Source organism: Mercenaria mercenaria, chromosome 2, assembly GCF_021730395.1.
Source record: "Mercenaria mercenaria strain notata chromosome 2, MADL_Memer_1, whole genome shotgun sequence".
Taxonomy (NCBI): Eukaryota; Metazoa; Mollusca; class Bivalvia; order Venerida; family Veneridae; genus Mercenaria; species Mercenaria mercenaria.
The window spans coordinates 51,861,904-51,877,532 of record NC_069362.1 but is presented as its reverse complement, the minus strand read 5'-3'; the positions used below and the strand labels follow the sequence as shown (position 1 = coordinate 51,877,532).

Below are 15,629 nucleotides of genomic sequence, written 5' to 3'. Positions count from 1 at the left end.
TTCAAAACCGACCTAGTTTTCATCAAGGCAATCACTCTGACCAAATTTCATGAAGATCAATTGAAAAATACATCCTCTATTGCATACACAATGTTTTTCTTCAATTTGACCTAGTGACCTAGTTTTTGACCCGAGATGACCCATTTTCGAAATCAGCCTAGATTTTATCAAGGTAATCATTCTGGCTAAATTTCATAAAGATCAGTTGAAAAATACAGCCTCTATTGCATACACAAGGTTTTTCTTTGATTTGACCTATACACCTAGTTTTTGACCCCAGATGACCCATTTTCGAACTTGGTCTAAATTTCATCAAGGCAATCATTCTGACCAAAATTCATGAAGATCAATTGAACAAGAGGGCCAAGATGGCCCTAGGTCGCTCACCTAAGAAACACTCCATAACAGTGTAAAACATGTTTGACCTAGTGATTTCATGGAAACAAATATTCTGACCAATTTTCATTAAGATTGGACCAAAAAATTGGTCTCTTGCGATAAAACAAGCATTTTCTTAGATATGACCTAGTTTTTGACCCTAGATGACCCATGTTCAAACTCGACCTAGATTTTATCAAGGCAATCATTCTGACCAAAATTCATGAAGATCAACTGAAAAATACAGCCTCTATCACATACAGAAGTTTTTTCTTTGATTTGACCAAGTGACCTAGTTTTTGACCTCAGATGACCCATATTCAAATTCGACCTAAATTTCATTAAGGCAATCAACCTGACCAAATTTCATAAAAATCAATTGAAAAAAACAGTCTCTATCGCATACACAAGATTTTTCTTTAATTTGAACTAGTGACCTAGTTTTTGACCTCAGATAACCCATATTCAAAATCGACCTAGATTTCATCAAGACAATCACTCTGACCAAATTTCATGAAGATCAATTGAAAAATACATCCTCTATTGCATACACAATGTTTTTCTTTGATTTGACCTAGTGACCTAGTTTTTGACCCCAGATGACCCACTTTCGAACTCGGCCTAGATTTTATCAAGATAATCATTCTGGCTAAATTTCATGAAGTTCAGTTGAAAAATACCGCCTCTATTGCATACACAAGGTTTTTCTTTGATTTGACCTAGTGACCTAGTTTTTGACCCAAGATGACCCATTTTCGAACTTGGTCTAAATTTCATCAAGGTAATCATTCTGACCAAAATTCATGAAGATCAATTGAAAAATACAGCCTCTATCGCATACACAAGGTTTTTACGTGATATGACCTAGTGACCTAGTTTTTGACCCCAGATGACCCATTTTCGGACTCGGCCTAGATTTCATCAAGGTAATCATTCTCACCAAAATTCATGAAGATCAATTGAAAAATACCGCCTTTATCGCATACACAAGGTTTTTCTTTGATTTGACCTAGTGACCTAGTTTTTGACCCGAGATGACCCATTTTAGAACTCTGCCTAGATTTCATCAAGGCAATCATTCTGACCAAAACTCATGAAGATCAATTGAAAAATACAGCCTCTATCGCATACACAAGGTTTTTCTTTGATTTGACCTAGTGATCTAGTTTTTGACCCAAGATGACCCATTTTCGAACTCGGCCTAGATTTCATCAAGGTTATCATTCTGACCAATACTCATGAAGAAGAATTGAAAAATACAGCCTCTATGGCATACACAAGGTTTTTCTTTGATTTGACCTAGTGACCTAGTTTCTGACCCCAGATGACCCACTTTCGAACTCGGCTTAGATTTCATCAAGATTATCATTCTGACCTAAATTCATGAAGATTAATTGAAAAATACCGCCTCTATCGCATACACAAGGTTTTTCTTTGATTTGACCTAGTGACCTAGTTTTTGACCCAAGATGACCCATTTTCGAACTCGGCCTAGATTTCATCAAGATTATCATTCTGACCAATATTCATGAAGATTAAATGAAAAATACAGCCTCTATCGCATACACAAGGTTTTTCTTTGATTTGACCTAGTGACCTAGTTTTTGACCCGAGATGACCCATTTTCGAACTCGGCCTAGATTTCATCAAGGATATCATTCTGACCAATATTCATGAAGATTAATTGAAAAATACAGCCTCAATCGCATACACAAGCTAAATGTTGACAGACGACGGACGACAGACGACGGACGACGGACGCCGGACATCGAGCGATCAGAAAAACTCACCTGAGCATTGCTCAGGTGAGCTAAAAATACAGCCTCTATCACATACACAAGGTTTTTACGTGATATGACCTAGTGACCTAGTTTTTGACCCCAGATGACCCATTTTCGAACTCGGCCTAGATTTCATCAAGGTTATCATTCTGACCACAATTCATGAAGATCAATTGAAAAATACCGCCTCTATCGCATACACAAGGTTTTTCTTTGATTTGACCTAGTGACCTAGTTTTTGACCCGAGATGACCCATTTTCGAACTCGGCCTAGATTTCATCAAGGCAATCATTCTGACCAAAATTCATGAAGATCAATTGAAAAATACAGCCTCTATCGCATACACAAGGTTTTTCTTTGATTTGACCTAGTGACCTACTTTTTGACCCGAGATGACCCATTTTCGAACTCGGCCTAAATTTTATCAAGGTTATCATTCTGACCAATATTCATGAAGAAGAATTGAAAAATACAGCCTCTATTGCATACACAAGGTTTTTCTTTGATTTGACCTAGTGACCTAGTTTTTGACCCGAGATGACCCATTTTCGAACTCGGCTTAGATTTCATCAAGGTTATCATTCTGAATAATATTCATGAAGATTAATTGAAAAATACCACCTCTATCGCATACACAAGGTTTTTCTTTGATTTGATCTAGTGACCTAGTTTTTGACCCGAGATGACCCATTTTCGAACTCTGCCTAGATTTCATCAAAGTTATCATTCTGACCAATATTCATGAAGATTAAATGAAAAATACAGCCTCTATCGCATACACAAGGTTTTTCTTTGATTTGACCTAGTGACCTAGTTTTTGACCCGAGATGACCCATTTTCGAACTCGGCCTAGATTTCATCAAGGTTATCATTCTGACCAATATTCATGAAGATTAATTGAAAAATACAGCCTCTATCGCATACACAAGCTAAATGTTGACAGACGACGGACGACAGACGACAGACGACGGACGACGGACGCCGGACATCGAGCGATCAGAAAAACTCACCTGAGCATTGCTCAGGTGAGCTAAAAACAAGGAGCTGCGTTCAATTAACGCTCGATGCCCCCGGTGGCATCCTTGTCGATAGATTTGCACCAAAGTCCAAAATGACTTCAAGGTCAAACCAAGGTCAAGTGATGTTTGAAGATGAGGAATGGTCACAGGTTACATCTGCATTAGTATCAAGTCATTCTAGTAAGGGGTACTGATGCTAGACAAAACGGTCCCATTTGGTTAACCAAGAGATAGCCCATACAAAGCAACCAAAGTCCAAAACGAGGTCAAACTGAGGTCAGGTGATGTCTGAAAATGAGGAATGGTCACAGGTTACATCTGCATTAGTATCAAGTCATTCTAGTAAGGGGTATTGATGCTAGACGAAACGGTCCCATTTGGTTAACCTCGTACGGACGGACAGGTCAATCACTATATGCCTCCCGCATCAGTAGATGCCGGGGGCATAAAAGCATTTTTTTTGCAATACCCTTATATGCAACAATAAAAACAAAACATTTATGTTCAGATGTCCTTTTATTAAATGCCTATACTTTAAGCCAAAATAAATACCAAACAAATACCTAGCAATGTTATTACATAATCGGAAAGGAAGAGGAAAAAGTCCTGAAAAATGAGGAATATACTTGCATCTAGGAGGTGGTGGATATATAGATATTACTAGCACTGTATATATCATTCTATTCACAATATTTGATTCCACTGTTGTCTTTGATTTCCACAACATAATGTCATACAGGTATCTTGTCAACACAAAGGGAGACTAAAAGCACTTGTAGATTATTTATAAAACAAAGAGGTGTACCACATAAAATAAGAACAATAAATATATTATACAGCTAAACTCAGAAGAAAAAAAATACAATTTACCACAAAAAGCTTTTTTTAAATATATATTCTGCTAATTTCAGTGCCTCTTTTATCAACAAATTCTTTCGGTATACACAAACTCTTTGGCAAGTTTTCAAGACGGCTGGCTTTTCAAAGCTGGAATAATGTTCTTTACCAAAGAGTTGTAATATATATTTCAAAACTAAAAGAGGCAACAATGGCTAGGGGAGGGAATTCTGTCCCTCCCAATGTGACACACAATGTGATTGTATCCCCTACTCCTCGTCCAAGATAATTTCTTCAACTTTAAGCAGAAATTCAACAACTTCCTCATCATACTCATCATCTGGTAAGTTATCCAGCTCGTCTGTGTCAACACCTGTAATAGAAAACGTAAAATGCTTGATCAAAACTGCCTAAGCTGTTTAAATTTCAAATTGTATTTCTTAAAAACAAAAATGATGTCAACATTGTATGACACATGCCTCCTGAAAATGCTTGACAGAATAATATAAACAAGTGAATGAAGTATTGCCATGCAATACAAAGTCCCCTACTGGAAGGCACCTAATTTTCTCTACTGCAGTATAACATAATGAACTGATATCTGTCAATGTTGTATAAACAATATTGTACTATATATACAATATGCTATAACAAAACACTTGGATTAAAATTTATATATATAAAAACCTATAGTTGTTTTCATATTGAATTTTTTTGGCTGATTATAAAAATGTTATCATGTAAGTTATTTATAGTAACAACAAAGGGAAATTAATCTTTAAAAAAAAAAAAAAAATCTATATAATATAAGTCCACAAGAAACTCTTTACCAGGTAGAGATAGGTCAAAATACACCTAAAAATTGGATGTAACATGCATGCTGTACCACAGAAAAGTGGTCTCGATTTTTCTCTACCGCCAGTAATAAAAGTTACAATAAAATCTATTTATAGTAACAACAAAGGGACGTAATTCTAAAAACAAGGGTGCCTCATGGTGGTGAACATTTGGTCCAAGTTACATCAAAATCCCTCCATGCATGAAGAAGAAATGTTCCGTACAAAGTCATTCTTGAATTTGACCTTTGACCTCTAAATATGACCTTGACCTTAGAACTAGGGACCTGGTTCTTGCACATGACATGTTGTCTCATCCAGGGGAATATTTGTGCCAACTGATATCTAAGTTATAGACCGGACAGGAAAAAAATCCTCTTGACCTTTGATCTCAAAGTGTGACCTTGACCTTTAAGCTAGGGTACTGGGTGTTGCGCATGACACGTCGTCTCATCATGGGAAACATTTATGCCAAGTAATATTGTAATCCCTTGATGGATGACAGAGTTCTGGATCGGACAGGGAAAAAAACCTTATTGACCTTTGACCCCAATTGTGACCTTGACCTTTGAGCTAGGGGTCTGGGATTTGCGCACGACACGTCATCTCATCATGGGGAACACTTGTGCTAAGTGATATTAAAATTCCTTAATGAATGTCAGAGTTATGGACCGGACACGAAACAGACCCTGTTCATGCTATGTTAACATTCGACTGCTAAGTGTGACCTTGACCTTTGAGCTAGGGGTTTGAAAGTTGTGCATGACACATCGTCTTATTATGAGGTACATTTGTGCCAAGTAATATTAAAATCCCTTCATAGATGGGAGAGTTATGGACCGGACAGGAAAAAAGCCTTGTTGACCTTTGACCTCAAATTGTGACCTTGACCTTTAAGCTAGGTGTCTAGGTTTTGCGCATGACACGTCGTCTTCTCATGGGGAACATTTGTGCCAAGTAATATTAAAATCTCTTCATGGATGGGAGAGTTATGGACCGGACAGGAAAAAAGCCCTGTTGACCTTTGACCTCCAACTGTGACCTTGACCTTTGAGCTAGGGGTCCGGGTTTTGCGCATGACACGTCGTCTCATCATGGGGAACATTTATGCCAAGTAATATTAAAATCCCTTCATGGATGGGAGAGTTATGGACCGGACAGGAAAAAAGCCCTGTTGACCTTTGACCTCAAATTGTGACCTTGACCTTTGAGCTAGGGGTCCGGGTTTTGCGCATGACACGTCGTCTCATCATGGGGAACATTTGTGCCAAGTAATATTAAAATCCCTTCATGGATGACAGAGTTATGGACCGGACACGAAATTGCGGACGGACGGACGGACGGACAGACGGACGGACGGACGGACGGAAAAGCGCATTCCTATAGTCCCCGAAACTGGTTTTCAACCAGTAGGGGACTAATAAGTCAAAAGAAGGGGCAAAATCCAAAAATAGTAGTTGAAGGTGACGAAATTCCCAGCAAGTGGATGTCCATGTTGATGAAATACACCAATATGAACACGGGTCTTTCTAGATTATTTATTATAGGTAGATGAATTTCTGAAAATTCATCATTTACCATACTAACTGTGTAGGGTAACTTTTCGTAAGCATAATAACATTGGCATTACCGAAATTTCAACAGAAAAGTCAGAAATGCTGCCTATCCTACAATACAGAATACTTTTCTAGAGCTAAACATATGCAATCACAACCATTTTAACTTAGGCTTTCATTATAATACTTAAATATAAAAGTTCAGTATTCAGAAAAATAATGAACAGTTTGTCTCAGTCAGTCCAACTTTACCTGCTGAACTGTCAGAAACTCTAGCCTAAGATTTACATCATAACACTGAACACTACTAGATTACGAAATCCATTCCACCTGACAAAATTGTAAAACATATTTCTACTGAAACACAATTTGTGAGGCATTTAGCTCAGCAAATAAAAAAGATAGGTTTGTGTACTTGATTTTTTGCCAGATTGATCTGAAAAATTTGGACCTCACAATTTTTTATAATGGGAGTCTATGGGAAAATCCCAAATTTCAGAACAGTTTTGCGAATAGAAATTTTTCTACAATGTAGATTTTAATGAAAGTGTAATAGGAGCGGAAAAATGTGCAGCCCGATACAGGACTCGAACCTGCAACCTTCTGCTTGCAAGTCAGATGCTCTACCAACTGAGCTAATCGGACAATCGATATCATAGACTAATTATATACATTATATACACACTGCTACATTCCTCTCTCCTTTTTTTCAAAGACAAACTCAGATTCTTTTGACTAACCTAGCCATTGCTTCATCCTAGCTCTAGGATTCCAAGGCTAGCCACGACACTCACGGCCCAATGTAATAGGAGCGGAAAAATGTGCAGCCCGATACAGGACTCGAACCTGCGACCTTCTGCTTGCAAGTCAGATGCTCTACCAACTGAGCTAATGGGACAATCGATATCATAGACTAATTATATACATTATATACACACTGCTACAAAAGCAATGAAACTCAAACATCACTTTGCATGACCACAATTTTAATAAAACAGTTCAGTGTTCAGAATAGTAATGAACAGTTTGTCTCATCCAGTGCAACTTTACCTGCTGAACTGTCAGAAACTCTAGCCTAAGATTTACATCATAACACTGATTTTATTTTTAGTCTGAACATAAGTATATTACCAAATCCATTCCACCCAAAAAAATGTTAGACATTTCTACTGAAACAGAATTTGTGAGGTATTTAAGTTTTGGTTTTCAGTTCCTGTTTTCATTTTACAGTAAAACTTTACACAAATGTATGATTTTAATCAGTCTTCAAAAATATCCGACTAAATGTAACTTTATCTAGCAGATTTTCAACAATCCGCACAATTCCAGATCTCTGCCCATAACCAACAATAACTAACTATAAATAAAACTCAAATTAACATGAACAACATACCCAAACCAAGGGCTTACAACTTAAAATGTTCGATTCCAGTCTGAAGCTTTCCCCATTTTGGTAGCCAGACACTCCACATACAATCTCTTATAATACAAGGATATTTCCCCAGATTTCTCAGATGCCCCTTTGCAGATTGGGAGGATCAGATACCGTGTAAAACCAATGTACAAACACAAACCCACAGTATGGCTTTTATCATAGATAATTCAACTTCGTACTCTCTGCTCTATGGTCAATACAACAATTTCAATACCACATTTCAGTGCTTAGAATAATGACCAGTCTGTAGCATCCAGTTCAATATAGCCTGTTTAACCCTTACCCTGCTAAATTTCTATAATGAACTTGTCCGTCTTCCAATTTTACCAAAAAGATACTGAATGAATAGCGAACAATGCAGATCATGATCAGACTGCTGGATGTGCAGGCTGATCATGATCTACACTGGTCGCAAAGGCAAAACCAATCATGTCCAGCATGGTAAGGGTTAACTGTCAGAAACTATAGCCTAAGATTTACCTCATAATTTGGACCTTCAATTCACACACATCTGCATCAGAACTTTTTCAGTAGTATCAAAGCAACTCAAAATAGCTATATTCTAGATTAATGTAACCCAAAAATATAATTTATATAACTGTGGGAGAATCCCTACATGACAAGCAAGAATGAATGAGTGCAAATATCTGTTGCTAGTACCCCTACAGTGATATGCATGACAATGAAAGAAGAACAGGCAATATGTGAATCAGCAGTAAAATTGTGATTGCTTTGTTTATCAAGTTATTCTGAAGAGGAACACGAGATGCCAATATAATTAAATCAAGGGATAAAAATACTACTAGCAAACCAGTCTATTTTCTTTTCAAGTGACAAGTTGGCCATAGGAAAACATAAACTAACATAAGAATTGGGGATTTCTTAACAAGTGGCCTTACAGCAATGAAACTCAAATGTCACATTGCACCACCACTATTTTAATACAACAGTGCAGTGTTCAGAATAGTAATGAACAGTTTGTCTCATCCAGTGCAACTTTACCTGCTGAACTGTCAGAAACTCTAGCCTAAGATTTACATCATAACACTGATGGTAACTGTTCTTTCCTAAAGGGCGGGGATTCAGAGGGTAACAGAATCTTTTCTTTTACTACATTCTTTTAATTAATCAAGATTTTTACATACACCTCATTAATTAAAAGATCAAGACAATTTGTACTATGACTGCATGTCTAACTGAAGTATAATTATGTACCAGGAAATATATCAATATTTTTAGATAATGTATACTCACCATCTCTGAGAGCAATTCTACGTTGTTTACCACTAAGGAATTCATCCTCCATCTGTTGACGGTATCTCTCATAGTCCAGCATCAACTGACGTCTCTTCTCAAGTATTTCCTATAAAACAGGTATATAAGAAAACTTTGATATATGCAGAATAACAGAATTTGCCTATTACATTATTAATCTTAGTGTAGTATATTTCTCTAAATTTAGATACTTTGAGTAACTGATAATTAAAATTACAGTCACCTATTCCTAGTTAATAACATGCTGAACATACCACTCAACATTTAAGTACTTGATATTCAACAGGGTAACAGTGGTATAGGAGAAAATACTGATTTACAGTTGATACAGTCTTGCCCTCATTCTACTGTAAGCATATATTAGGAATATACCTACAGTGGATACATTCAACTGCCTATGACTCAAATGATCTACTGTGAGCATGAAAATTATACATACAGTGGATACAGTAGTGTACTTTAGACTGTCTGGGCTGGTCTAGGGCCACAATTTTACTGTGAGCATGAAGAGAAAATAGATACATACACTGGATACAGGAGACTGTCTGGGCCAGTCCAGGGCAACAATTTACTGTGAGTATGAAGAGGAAATATATACTTACAGTGGATACAGTAGACTGTCGGAGCCTGTCCTGTGCCTCAAATCTTTGAGAATACTTTTTCAGATTTTTCTTAATCTCCTGAAGTGTACAAAGAAAGTCAAACACTCTTGCTTCCTTGCAAGTAATTCACAGCAATCAGTTTCAAATACTTTCAACAGTAATTCAAAGGCGGAACACCAAATTCTTAGGTTTTAAATAGCATTTTGCAAACACAACACGGGAAGCATGTTCAGTAATCACAGACCAACAAATCAGCATGAACAGATTTCTGCAGACTTTCAGATGAAACAGAATATGATAGTTAGCTGTATCAGCCAGCAATGTAACATATACTGTCAGCAACATGTACATCATCATCATACTGCATATATCTTGTCTAACAATCTCGCTCATCCATGACATCCGCAAAATTTTACCAATATCAACTTGAACTTGTCTTTTGTTTTGGGTTTAACGCCGTTTTTCAACAGTATTTCAGTCATGTAACGGCGGGCAGTTAACCTAGCCAGTGTTCCTGGATTCTGTACCAGTACAAACCTGTTCTCTGCAAGTAACTGCCAACTTCCCCACATGAATCAGAGGTGGGGGACTAATGATTTCAGACACAATGTCGTTTATCAAATAGTCACAGAGAACATACGCCCTGCCCGAGGATCGAACTCGTGACCCCGCAATCCGTAGACCGACGCTCTTCGTACTGAGCTAAGCGGGCTGGCTTCTGCAATTCTGAAAAGCATAATAAAAGGCAGGAAATTCTTTTAACAAAAATGGAACTTCTCATTTTCATGCTGAAGCCAAAATTGAGAACCTGTTGGTACTTCCTTTTAGATAAAAAAACTTTGTGCATTACTAATCAATAAGGTCTTATAATTGCAATTAAGGTTCCTTGTTCAGTTTAAATCTATCCTCAAACAGTCTCTTTTACTGTCAGAGACTCTAGTTTGTTTTAACATCATCACAGAAACCTTAAAAGATCAAGTCTCAAGTAGAAATCAAACACTTGAAATCAACTTTTCGATTTGGAAATCTTACGCTATTGATATAACAAAGAACTATGAGGCTTTGAAGATGATTCTATTTCATATCTATTCTAAAGAGATAATGCAGACTATTATCAACCTGGTTCCTTCTTCTGCAAAGAAACACATCTCTTTTCTTGGGGAAAAAACTTTCATGAATGTACATTTATATCTGCAATTGTCTATCCTCAAACAGTATGACATACAGTCAGAGACTGTCAGTTTACTTTAACCTCACAGCATATTTAATATCAGAATAGCAAGCCTGACAATTCCAATCTCAGGTTATCAAACTTCAGTTTCCGTATTCATTGTAAATCTATCCTCAAACAGTGCTTAATATTGTCAGAGACTCTAGTTTGTTTTAACATCATTACACATCCACTGAATAGCCGGGACAACTGTTTAGAGAACAATATTAATTAGTTTATAAAATTAGTAACTGGATTTTGTTCAGTTCAAATCTATCCTCAAACAGTACTATGTACTGTCAGAGACTCTAGTTTGTTTAAACATCATCACAAATGAATCCTGATGAAGGTCTAGATAAGACCTAAACCGGTAGATTTATTAACAAGAGGGTCATGCTGACCCTGGATTGCTCACCCGAGTAATATGAGCTACATGTTTCAAATCTCAAACTGATGATTTTTAGAATTTTTTTTGTAAGATTTTCCAATGTACAATCAAGTAACCCCTGGGGCAGGGCCAATTTTACCCCGGGGGTCATGATTTGAACAAAGTTTGTAGAAGTCTACTAGGCAATGTTACATATCAAATATCTAAGATCTAGGCCTTCTGGTTTATTTTAAGAAAATTTTTGAAGATTTTCCTATATAAAATCAAGTAACCCCTGGGGCGGGGTCAATTTTGACCCCGGGGGTCATGATTTGAACAAATTTTGTAGAGGTCCACTAGGCAATGCTACATGTCAAATACCTAAGCTCTAGGCCTTCTGGTTTATTTTTAAAAAATTTTGAAGATTTTTCTATGTACAATCAAGTAACCCCATGGGACTGGGTCACGATTTGAATAAATTTTGTAGAAGTCTATTAGGCAATGCTACATGTCAAATATCTAAGATCTAGGCCTTCTGGTTTATTTTTAGAAATTTTTTGAAGATTTTCCTATATAAAATCAAGTGACCCCTGGGGCGGGGTCAATTTTGACCCTGGGGGTCATGATTTGAACGAATTTTGTAGAGGTCCACTAGGCAATGCTACATGTCAAATATCTAAGCTCTAGGCCTTCTGGTTTATTTTTTTTGAAGATTTTCCTATAGAAATCAATGTAAAATCAAGTGACCCCTAGGGCGGGGTCAATTTTGACCCCGGGGTCATGATTTGAACAACTTTAGTAGAGGTCGATTAGGCAATGCTACATGTCAAATAACTAAGCTCTAGGCCTTCTGGTTTTTGAGAAGAAGATTTTTTAAGATTTTCCTATGTAAAATCAAGTGACCCCTGGGGTGGGGTCAATTTTGACCCCGGGGTCATGATTTGAACAACTTTAGTAGAGGTCGATTAGGCAATGCTACATGTCAAATAACTAAGCTCTAGGGCTTCTGGTTTTTGAGAAGATTTTAAGATTTTCCTACGTAAAATCAAGTGACCCCTAAGGTGGGGTCAATTTTGACCCCGGGGTCATGATTTGAACAAACTTGGTAGAGGTCCACTCGGCAATGCTTCACACCAAATATCTAAGCTCTAGGCTTCTGGTTTTTGAGAAGATTTTTAAAATTTTTCCTTTTTTGGTTGCCATGGCAACCAGAGTTCTGCATGGAATTCAATTCTTTGAAACAATTTTGTAGAGCTTCACTCAAGGAACATTCCTGTGAAGTTTGGATGAAATTGGCCTAGCGGTTTATGAGAAGATGTCGTTTAAAGTAAAAGTTTACGGACAACGGACGCCATACGGTTGGCTCTGGTGAGCTAATAATAGGGGGCAATAATTCAAATGTTTGCAGTCTTAAGGGGGTAACTTTGGAAATAGGGGGGCGGAGCCAGACGTAAACTAGAATGTGTCTGTAGGACACAGGGTGTGCCCCAACTGGTACATAGGTCACAAATAAGGGGCAATAATTCAAATGTTTGCAGTCTTAAGCTGGTATAGCCTCAACAAACATTTATATATAAAGGATTCATTATTCTAGGCCATATACTTTTTGAGCTATGAGCATCACAAACAAAAAATCCACTATTCTGGCTATTTCAAGGGCCACAACTCTGTAATAAGCACTAAGATTCTCAAGAATGCAAACTGTGCAAGGTCACATCATGATAAAGACTCATGCAAGGTTTTATGAATTTACATCAAATACTTTTTGAGCTAGGTATGTCATTAGCTGAAAATGTGCATTTTTGACTATTTCAGGAGCTGTAACTTTAAAAATTGGGGGTGGAGACAGACGAAAAATAGGTGTGCAAGTTTATATCATGATAAAGACTCACGCAAGTTTTCATCAATTTATATCAAATACTTTTTTGAGCTAGGCACGTCACAAGCTTTTTTTCGGAGGGACGAGACCAAATCTATTATGCTATATGCCCCCACCACTCATAAAAGGGCGGGAGGGGGGTGGGGAACAAACACGAGTCAACAGCCTGGGTAACAGGAGAGTAAAGTTCACATCCAGTATGTTTCTCCTCAGTTGTTTGGATCAACTTAACTTCATTATTTGATTATAATATGACAACAAAATTTCCTGTATGGCACATGCAGATACCCTAGATGGTCTAAATAAGTGCATGTGTTCAGTTAAAATTCATCCTCAAACAGCACAATACACTGTCAGCGACTCTAGTTTGTTTTAAACATCATAACACTAGATATGAACAGAGAATATTTTCAGCCATTTTTCGCACCACGAAGTATGTGTTTTAGCAAGATAATTTCCAAATCATTTCACAAGACATGAGGAAACAAATTTGTTGTTAAAATTTGAGGACATTTAAAGATTATGGACACATAAACTCTGTGTAGATAATATGCCGTAAAATTATATTGCTCTCATGAATTGTTATTAAATTATAAATCTTGAGCTCAGTGGAAATCTATCCTCAAACAGCGGTTTCTGTCAGAGTTTATTTTAAGGTTTAGGAGTATATCACCAAAACATAGAAATATTTTATAAACGAATAACATCGTTACCAATATTTTACTTAACCATTACATGTTCTGCCGTACTGTCCCGTACTGAAAATATTCTGAAAAAGTTGTCCCCCTTTGAAAATGAATGCCATTTGTAAAGAAATAAAAATAAACAATCGCTGAAAACTTTGTTCCACCTTGTTATGTGAAATTTCAACACTCGCACGCTATTACAAATGCATTAAAACAAACATGTGTAACAGTTCCTTGAAAATGGTGAGATTTTAAAAGCGCTTGACTGTCTGGAAGTGGGGCCTGTTTAAACAGTTCTTTTTTCGGAATTCAATACTTATATCAGTATACTGACACTTGTTTTGTAGAGTAATATAAGTAATATACACGCTATCATTACAAAAACAACAAAACAAGTGTCAGTATACTAATATAAACACTGAATTCCGAAAAAAAAGACTGCCTAAATGGGACGCACTTTCGGACAGTCAAACGCCTTCAAAAAGTCACCATTTTCAAAGAACTGTTACACATGTTAGTTTTGATTCATTTGCAATCGCATGCGAGTGTTGAAATTTCACATAATTAAGCGGAACACAGTTTTCAGCAATTGTTTATTTTTATTTCTTTACAAATGGCATTCATTTTCAAAGGGGGACAACTTTTTCAGAATATTTTCAGTACGGGACAGTACGGCAGAACATGTAATGGTTAAGTAAAAATATTGGTAACGATGTTATTTGTTTATAAAATATTTCTGTGTTTTGGTGATATACTCCTAAACCTTAACATCACGCACAAGATTTATTTACATAACAGTAAATGAAGTATGAAGTATTTTCATTCTAGATGATAAACAAGAAGATGCTTTTGTAGAAAAGAGTATGTCTTCCCCAATGCATAGTTGTATAGGCAGGAAGTCAATAGGGGACAGGAGCAAAAGTCAAAGCGACACTGATGGTTGGCTGCAGTAGGAATCATCTACTTGGCATGTCCAATCATCCCACTAAGTTTCAACATTCTAGGCCTAGTGGTTCTCAAGTTATGAATTGGAAACAGTTATCCAAGTTCAGGCCCCTGTGACCTTGACCTTTGATCAAGTGACCCTGATTTTATACTCTGCATGTTCAATCATCCTATTAAGTTTAAACATTCTGGGTCAAGTGGTTCTCAAATTATTGATTGAAAAGAGTTTTCTATGTTCAGGCCCCTGTGACCTTGATAGAGTGACCCCATATACAATAGGGGTCATCTACTCTGTAAGTTTTATCACCCTATGAAATTTGAAGGTTCTAGGTCAAATGGTTCTCAAGTTACTGACCGGAAATGGATTTCCATGTTCTGTTCACTGCGACCTTTACCTTTAATAGAGTGACCCCAAAATCAATAGGGGTCATCTACTCTGCATGTCCAATCATCCTATGAAGTTTCAAGTGGTTCTCAAGTTACTGACCGGAAATGGATTTCCATGTTCAGGCCCCTGTGACCTTGACCTTTAACAGAGTGACCCCAAAGTCAACAGGGGTCATCTACTCTGCATGACCAATCATCCTATGAAGTTTCAACATTCTGGGTCAAGTGGTTCTCAAGTTATTGATCGGAAATGGTTTTCCATGTTCAGGCCCCTGTGACCTTGACCTTTGATGGAGTGCAGGGATATAAATTAGCAGGGGCCCAGTACCCCATGGCACCTAGATTTTGGGCTGGGCCCCTAAATTGTTTGAGAAAATGCCCATATACCTAATGTTAAACATTTATTTTTGTCAGTCTGGGCCCCAAATAAAAATA

General features: G+C 37.1%; 1 protein-coding gene across 2 annotated transcripts in view; it reads right to left on the bottom strand.

The window, feature by feature from the left end:
- Nucleotides 1-3,676: 3,676 nt before the first annotated feature.
- Nucleotides 3,677-15,629, bottom strand: part of LOC123563957 (eukaryotic translation initiation factor 3 subunit B-like) — a 53,117-nt gene continuing 41,164 nt past the window's right edge. For both annotated transcript variants that reach the window (XM_045357151.2, XM_045357152.2), the window contains 3 exons: nt 9,721-9,798; nt 9,098-9,206; nt 3,677-4,389 (listed from right to left, as the gene is read on the bottom strand). In XM_045357151.2, the coding sequence (XP_045213086.2) occupies nt 4,286-4,389; nt 9,098-9,206; nt 9,721-9,798 (291 nt within the window). In that variant the 3' untranslated portion in view covers nt 3,677-4,285. The remainder of the gene's footprint in view (nt 4,390-9,097; nt 9,207-9,720; nt 9,799-15,629) is intronic.